The 9,055-nt window shown below is 36.3% G+C and overlaps 1 protein-coding gene across 2 annotated transcripts; it reads left to right on the forward strand.

Moving 5' to 3' along the window:
* The first annotated feature begins 1,433 nt into the window (after positions 1–1,433).
* On the forward strand, positions 1,434–6,160 carry LOC132849998 (granzyme B-like). Of its 2 annotated transcripts, none has more exons than XM_060876063.1 (4): positions 1,434–1,799; positions 2,003–2,162; positions 2,253–2,342; positions 5,956–6,160. In XM_060876063.1, exons 1-4 carry the CDS (start codon positions 1,681–1,683, stop codon positions 6,103–6,105), a joined length of 519 nt encoding a protein of 172 aa, XP_060732046.1. In that variant the 5' UTR covers positions 1,434–1,680; the 3' UTR covers positions 6,106–6,160. The 2 variants fall into 2 exon arrangements, with proteins under 2 accessions (XP_060732046.1, XP_060732045.1); XM_060876062.1 differs by having other exon boundaries at positions 1,440–1,799; positions 2,253–2,453.
* The last annotated feature ends 2,895 nt before the right edge of the window (positions 6,161–9,055 follow it).

Below are 9,055 nucleotides of genomic sequence, written 5' to 3' on the forward strand. Positions count from 1 at the left end.
GACAGGTTATTAGGAAAATACTATTAACAGGAAAACAATTTAGGTCGTAATAACTCACAATAGCCAAATTCTGAATTTTTCTTTTTAATAACAGCATTTTTATCATGTTTTATCCTGTATGTTCATAACTCTTGTAATTATACACATTTTACATTATTCGCTGTGTAGATTTGCTTTCTAATAAAAATTTTACCAAACTTATTAAGGAAGTTTATTTATTTATCTAATTTATGTAAATATTATATTTATATATTTTTGTGGGGGGGCACGGTGGCTTAGTGTTTAGCACGTTCGCCTCACACCTCCAGGGTTGGGGGTTCGATTCCCACCTCCGCCTTGTGTGTGTGGAGTTTGCATGTTCTCCCCGTGCCTCAGGGGTTTCCTCCGGGTACTCTGGTTTCCTCCCCCAGTCCAAAGACATGCATGGTAGGTTGATTGGCATCTCTGGAAAATTGTCCGTAGTGTGTGATTGCGTGAGTGAATGAGAGTGTGTGTGCCCTGTGATGGGTTGGCACTCCGTCCAGGGTGTATCCTGCCTTGATGCCCGATGACACCTGAGATAGGCACAGGCTCCCCGTGACCCGAGGTAGTTCGGATAAGTGGTAGAAAGTGAGTGAGTGAGTGATATATTTTTGTCTTCATCTGGATGCTATATATATATATATATATATATATATATATATATATATATATATATATATATATATATATATATAAAATGCAAGTTACACTTAAATAGAGTCTATTTCTTTTAGTGGTTAGTTTATTGGTGTTTCCTTACAAATGTAGTCAAAGATGACTGTAACAACATGAAGTAGTACTAAAAAAATAAGAATTAATTAATATTAATTATTATTTTAATTATTATTAGAATTTCCTTGTTTAAATGGAAAAGTATTTTTCCAAAATGGTTGCATAGAAAATTTAGTATAATATTTGCTGTAAATATGCCAGTTTGGTCCAATATTTTAGATGTGCCAGAAAATCTGAATTTCACTGTACATTACTGTTTTTCAAAGCAATAAAATAAAAGAAATAAATCTAAAAAAAATGCTTCGCGCTAAATATGAATCTCATCTGTAAATGTCTTCACCATTTTTTTCCACTCACCTCTACTTTCATTTTGAATAATTTTTACCTCCTCAAACCCCACAAAAGATTCCTGTGTGTATGTATGTGTGTGTTTGTTGGTCGGGGGGCATGGGTGGATGGGCTCCTGTGTATGCATGGTGCACCATGTGAGGAGTAAAGTGTGGGAGATTTCAACATCCTTAAGAGACTCTTACCGGAAGTTTGCTGAAATGTAGCAGAGAACAATCCTGTCACACAGCTCTGTCAGTGTGGTATACTACAGACATGTTCTTCAGCATCTCTCTCCTTGTACTTTCTGTCCTCCATCTGTGCGGTAATGTATTCTGTATTACATATTAAAAAAAGTAATTATTGCTTTTTAATGGTTTAAACCTGTAATTAAAAGATTACAAGGTTCTTAATATCATGATTATGTCCCATTATTTGTTTTCTCGGGGACAGGAGTGTATTTTTAACACTGAGGACAATTGAGGCACTTCCAACAGGAGTGTATTTTTAACACTGAGGACAATTGAGGCACTTAATTATAACACTAACTGCATATGTTTTGTTTTGTCAGGGGCTTTGGAGAGTGGTATTATTGGAGGAATGGAAGTGAAAGCACACTCCCGACCCTACATGGTGTCTGTTCAGATTAACAATATGCACGTGTGTAGTGGCATGCTTATCAAAACAAATTATGTGCTGACTACAGCCCACTGTGTAGAGTATGTAGTTTTGGGGTTTTCTACAATTTTAAAGACAGCATTTTGCTAATATTTTGAGTGTGTACTCAGATAATATAGTAAGTAAATATAGAAAAAAAATGCATTACAATGTTACTACAGCATTCCCCTGCTCACGTTATCATGCAGAAGCTTGTGTTTTAGTATCTATGAACATGTATGTGATGCATATTTTGTGAAACTAGTGATATTGAATACTCTGGAAAGAACAAGCTGGAAGTGGTACTAGGAGCTCACAACATCAGTCAAAAGGAGCCCCAACAGCAGAGAATCAAAGTGAAGAAGTACATCAAGCATCCCTGTTACAAGAGCAATGAACGTCCAAATGATATCATGCTACTGAAGGTACTTTTTTCTGCTTTCAAAACATTTACTTCTGGTCATTTAGTACAAACCAGCTCTGACCTCAAACACTATTTAAACAATCTGTTACAGCTGAAGTCCAAAGCCAAGCTGAAAAACAGTTCAATAGCTGGTTGGGGCAGGACAAAACAGAACAGCGCTGCATCAAGAGTCCTAAGAGAGGTGAAGCTCAAAGTACAAGATATCTCTGAGTGCAAGAAGCTTTGGCAACATTATTTTGACACAGACAGCATGATCTGTACTGCCCCTGATGGAAGAGGTGCTTTTTGTAAGGTATTACAGTCAATCTCCAAATAAAACATTAGACTAGAAATGAAAAAAATAAGGGAGGTGCTGTTAAAGGAAAATAATAATAATTAACAGTGTCATGTAATGTGTCATTACACCCTAAAAGTTATTATTTATTATCACACATTATTAATAACCAGAGGTGGGAGTAAGTCACACATGTGCAAGTCACAAGTAAGTCTCAAGTCTTAACCTTCAAGTCTCAAGCAAGTCCGAGTCATTTTTTGTGAGAGTCAAGTCAAGTCAAGTCAAGTCACTGCTTTATGTCAAGCAAGTCAAGCCAAGTCGTAGCTCGAGTCAAGCAAGTCACTGGCAAGTCATACATATGTTTGATGATTTAACTAAATATATATATTAAACAAAGTTAAATCTACAGTATTTATGGACTATCAGAGTTTTATTTGCAACAAAAATGATTATATGCATTTATTTTTAAAAGGTGTCCACATACAGGTGAGTTGTAAATACAATAAAAATCTAAAAATTAATAAAAATCAAAACTACAAAGAATAAGATGTAAATGTAACTGAAATAAGGCCAACATAAAAGCAAGCAAAGTTTCAATATGCCTCAAACATGGCAGAAGACCATGGAAAAGTATAAAAAAAGTCTCTTTTGCAAAAAGTTTCTTTGCAACTAAATGGCATTTTTTGAACAGGCAATCACCTTTACTGTGACATGAACACATCCTTAAATTAGATCCTTCCTTTTTAACAACAGAATAACAACAATCACGTCAACCAAAAAAACGTAAATTATTGAATCCCACAAACCTTGAAGTGAATTAACTATTGGGGAGAGAGAGAGAGAGAGAGAGAGAGAGAGAGAGAGAGAGAGAGAGAGAGAGAGAGAGAGAGAGAGAGAGAGAGAGAGAGAGAGAGAGAGAGAGAGAGAGAGAGAGAGAGAGAGAGAGAGAGAGAGAGAGAGAGAGAGAGATGATTGGAGTGAGTGTAATTTATTAATTAAAGGGATAGTTCACCTAAAAATGGGGGTAGCTCAGTGGTTAAGGTGTTGGGCTACTGATCGGAAGGTCATGGGTTCGAACCCCAGGTCCACCAAGCTGCCACTGCTGGGCCCCTAAGCAAGGCCCTTAACCCTCAGTTGCTCAGTTGTAAGTCACTCTGGATAAGGGTGTCTGCTAAATGCTGTAAATGTAAAAAAAAATTCTGTTATCTTTTTCTCATCCTCATGATGTTACAAACCTGTATAAATTTCTTTGTTTTGATGAACACACATATAGATATTTTGAGGACTGTTTGTAACCAAACCATTCATGAGCCCCATTCACTTCCATAGTGGGAAAAAAGAATACTATGGAAGTGAATGGGGCTCATGAATGGTTTGGTTACAAACATTTCTTAAAATATCTTCCTCCGTGTTCATCAAAACAAAGAAATGTATACAGGTTTGTAACATCATGAGGATGAGAAAAAGATAACAGAATTTATTTTTTTTTTTTTTGGGTGAACTATCCCTTTAAATTGAATGTGTGTGCGTGTGCATGCGAGACTAGAATATGGCTGTATTTGCAACTCAAGTTTTTTATATTTATATTTATATTTATATATTTATATTTATATTTCCTCCCCCGGTCCAAAGACATGTATGGTAGGTTGATTGGCATCTCTGGAAAATTGTCCGTAGTGTGTGAATGCGTGAGTGAATGAGTGTGTGTGTGCCCTGCGATGGGTTGGCACTCCGTCCAGGGTGTATCCTGCCTTGATGCCCGATGACGCCTGAGATAGGCACAGGCTCCCCGTGACCCGAGGTAGTTCGGATAAGCGGTAGAAGATGAATGAATGAATGAATATATATGTGCATCCCCATAAACGATCCATACGCTTTTCACTCAAAGCCTAACACTGAAGACCAATTATAAGTGCTATTGCAAAACAGCTGATATTTCCACATAAACAGTGACCAACCATTTACACTACATTGCGCTTGCAAAAAATTTAGTTTGATAGAACTTTGTCATTCAATTGTGAGCGATGTGGTCGCATACTGCTGTTCTTCTCTTCTCGCACAAAATCCCGGTACCCGAACTTAACTATTTTTGGTGTAGCGCCAGGGGCGATTCTAGAATTTTCATTTTAGGGGGGCTCAGCCCCCAGGGTAGGGTTGTATACTACTAACCTTATTGCAATCCACTATTCCATTGTATTCCCTGTATTTCACTGTAAAAAAAAATGAATGATGTTTCTCTCTCTGCCATTTAGTGCTTTCAGACAATATAATGATGTGTGTCTAATCATTTCGGTGCATGGCTGCATATTTGTAATGCCGAAATACACAATAATGTTTTACATTTTAAAAGGTCAATTAAAATAAATCATGGTCGTTTTCTAAAGTATGTTTTCATGGGTTTTAATCGCTTCATTTTTGTTGGAAGAAAAAACAACTATCACACTGTGATAAGGGTTGAAGTTGAACGCAGCGAAGACGCATTGGATGAGAAACCGAACTGTGTATTGGTCCAGTAAACTGCAATTACAAGAACTGCACCAATGCAGATGTCATATAGCAATCCATCAATAAAAGCACACACACCTTGTACTCTCTGATGTTCGCTCTGCTCGGCGTCCCTGCGAATTGAAAAACGCGCTGAATCCACGCAGACTCAGTTCAGGGGAGGAGCCGAAACATGACGCAGCTTGTCGCCGCTTCAAATGCGTTTTTAAAGGGGACTGAAGCGATCAAAAAATTATTAATCAAATAATTTTTTAGGGGGGCTGGCCAGAGGTTTAGGGGGGCTAAAGCCCCCTAAAAAGGGCCTAGTGACGCCCCTGTGTAGCGCCTTCCATGTTTCGTCACGACGGTTAAGGTTTATTAGTCAGTGCGCGCTCTCCCTCTGCTTGCCTGCTGCATCACGTGGTTAGATTACGCTCTTGCGTGCGTTTAAAAACAGATTTAAAAACAAAATAGACAAAAAAAGATAAAACAAAAACAAAAAACAAGTTATTTCGAGTCATTTAACTCTGCCCGGACTCTGGCCACGTGCGTTTGGTTACGTTTCTCGTCACGTGTCTGCCCCGCCTTCGTCTGCTCCTCCCTGTCATCACACCTGATCCTTATTGTGTCATTGTCCTTTTTTGTATTTAACTGTGCCGCGCTGCACGAGGCAACGCGGCATCTACTGTGGTCTTAGTCCTGTTTAGTCCCATCTCGAGTCTGTGTTCCTGTTTTGTGTTCTGTCATTAAACCCTGTTTATTTATGCTATCCTGCGTTTGGGTCCGCTCTGTTCCGTGTTCATTACAATTCCTCTTTAAGCACAGAATTATTTTTTTAACAAATCTGTTTTTATTAATCAGCAACTCACTTTATATTTTTCTATTTAGTTTTATTTAATATTGTGGTATGTCAGCAAATCAACTTATTTTACTGTGCAACATCTATAACAAGTCCCAAAAATTAAATTTATTAATTATTATTTTTATATTGTTTTCTTGTTAATTAGTTGTTACTAATAGCTTGCTCTCTCTGCAGGGTGATTCAGGGAGTCCTCTTATCTGTGGAAATGAACCACAAGGATTAGCTGCATATACCTACCCTCACAACTGCTTGGACCTTCAGTATCCAGAGGTCTATACCAAGCTCTCCTACTTTCTTCCATGGATTAAAGAAATAATACACTAGAGAGAGAATTAACACAGTGGAAGTATCCACGACCAAAATATGGAAGTAAAAGCAATCACAATAAAATTTTAAATATGATGTGTTTTCCCTTCTTTCTTCTTTACATCTCACATTTGCATTATTTTACGATTTAAGTAAGAAAATCAAAATGCTAGTTGTCACAATAAGTTATGAACAAATAATACTACACAAAGTTTTAAATTGAATTAAAATAATATAAATCTATTCTAGTTTCAAGAAAGATGCAAATATATCATTGTGTTGTGTTTGACCATTACAGGAAAAAAACCACAAGCCTTTGTTGTTTTGTAAAAACTTGAGGTCATACATTTACATACGCCTTGCAGAATTAGCAAAATGTTCATTTTTTTGACATCATAAAAATTCTATTTAGTTTTTTATTTAGTTTATTTCACATATTTCATTATTTTCTAAACAAAATATCAATTTTTATATTCTGTGATGGTTCTTCATGAGTCTCTTGTTCATCCTAAGCAGTTAATCAGCCCAGTGCTATTTATTATTTTCTTTTATAGTACGGTCTGAATAATTGGCCCTTTTCCAAAAGGACTATATGAATTGAAGATGTATTTTTTGGACTGAGGACAATTGAGGAACTCAGACGCATGGAAATAGCTTATGTTGCTGTTGAAGTGAAGTAATAAATGGAAAAAGCATATTTTAACAAAATTATAGTAGTGTTAAGAATCAAGCACATGTTAACCTTTGAACTGGTTCATTTGTGAAAATTCAGTTGTGTAAATTTGTGTATATGTATTTTTGTTGGTGGGGGTAGGGGCAGGTTTGTTTGTTGGTTAGGGGGCATGTGTGGATGTACTACTGTGTATTCATTGTGCACCATGTGAGGAGTAAAGTGTGGGAGATTTCAACGCCCTTAGGAGGTTCTTATCAGAGGTTTGTAATGTAACAGAGAACAATCGTGTCACACAGCTCTTCAGCATCTCTATCCTTGTACTTTCTTTCCTCCATCTGTGCGGTCATGTATTCTGTATTACATATTAAAAAAGTAATTGAAAGATTACAAGGTTTATAATCTCACGATTATGTCCCATTATTTGTTTTCTCAGGGACAATGGAGAGTGATATTATTGGAGGAATGGAAGTGAAAGCACACTCCCGACCCTATATGGTGTCTGTTCAGATTAACAATATGCACAATGTGTGGTGGCATGCTTATCAAAACAAATTATGTACTGACTACAGCCCACTGTGCAAAGTATGTTGTTTTGGGGTTTTGTATAATTTCAAAGACAGCTTTATGCTAGTATTTTGAGTTAATATAGTTTATGCTAGAATTTTAAATGTGTAGTCCCATAATATAATAAGTAAATGTAGAAAAAATGTACGACATTGTACTGTAACTGCAGCATTATATTAAACGCACAGCCTAAGCTGTTTTATTCCTCTTCTAGCACATATTTTTTTCCCAGCAAATTTGTTTTTATAAAACAGCAACTCATTTTATATTTTTCTATTTATAGATCTATTTAATATTATGGTATGTCAGAAAATAAACTTATTATTTTATGTGCAACAGCTATAAACTCCTGAAAATCTGTTTATTATAAATTTTATATTGTGTCCTTGTAAATTAGTTGTTGTTAATATCTTTCTCTCTCTGCAGGGTGATTCAGGGAGTCCTCTTATCTGTGAAAAAAAACCACAAGGATTAGCTGCATATACAGTACCCATATTGAACACTGCTCACACCTCAAGTATCCAGAGGTATATATGAAGGTCTCCTACTTTCTTCCATTTATTAAAAAAATAGACCAGAGAGAGAATGAACACAATCAAAGTAACCATGATAAAAAATGGAAGTAAAAACAATCACAATAAAATGTACATTGCAAAAATGAAATGTGTTTTCTCATCTTTTGTGTATATCCCAGATGTGCATTATTTTATAAAATTGGTAAGAAAATGCTAGTCACAATAGGTTATGCACATATAGTGCTACATATAAAGGTTTAAAAAATGTAAATAAAATAATGTAAATCTAAACTAGGTTCAAGCCTAATGTAAAGAAGTCATTGTGGTGGGTTTGACAAGAACAGAAAAAAGCCACAAGCCTCTTTAATGTGTTGTAAACACTTACTTTGTACACATTTTGTACACACTTTCTCACATAGACAGAAAATTTGTTAGATAAAAATTTTATATCAATATTTTTATTGATATTTTTCAATATATAATCACATTAAACAAACCCCCCAACCTTTACCAACAAATCTTTGGAGTAGAGCTCATAGATAGAAATTACAGGTGTTTATAAAATTTAAAAAATGAGAAACTGTGTTAAATATCGTTCATCAGTAATACTCTGAACCAGTCCAGAACATGTGAATTAAAGTACCCTCATGCACTAACATCTATTGCACAAAGAGCTAGTACCAGGAAACATTTGGGCTAATTTAACTTTGCATATATGAGCTCTGTGCACTACTTTGAAGTGAAAGAGAGAATGGCAATGTCTAACAGATTATGAGTGGACCTACTTAAGAACACAGTTCCACGGGATATCTGAAAGTGGTCCACCAAGGTCTTCCTTCCTCTCGTCTTTCTGCTTTTCCCGTTAGGGATCGCCACAGCAAATCATCTGTTTCTACTCTCGCACCAGTTAACTTCATGTCCTCTTTTAACACATCCATCTCCTCTTTGACCTTCCTCTTTACCTGTTACCTGGCAGCTCCATCTCCAACATCCATCTACCAATATAACCACTCTCCCTCCTCAGCACATGTCAAACCATCTCAGTCTAACCTCTCTGACCTTGTCCCCTAAAAAGGTCTGCATTGGACTCCAATAATGTTAAACTTGAACTAAGGTCAGATAACACAGCTTGGCCAATGTCAAGTTTTGCCTCTAATTAAGTTAAAGCGGTTCTGAGTTCAGTACAAAAGAGCGGCTCCCTGCTCTTCCATTAAAC

The sequence above is a fragment of the Tachysurus vachellii genome, chromosome 8 (assembly GCF_030014155.1).
Source record: "Tachysurus vachellii isolate PV-2020 chromosome 8, HZAU_Pvac_v1, whole genome shotgun sequence".
NCBI classification, from domain to species: domain Eukaryota; kingdom Metazoa; phylum Chordata; class Actinopteri; order Siluriformes; family Bagridae; genus Tachysurus; species Tachysurus vachellii.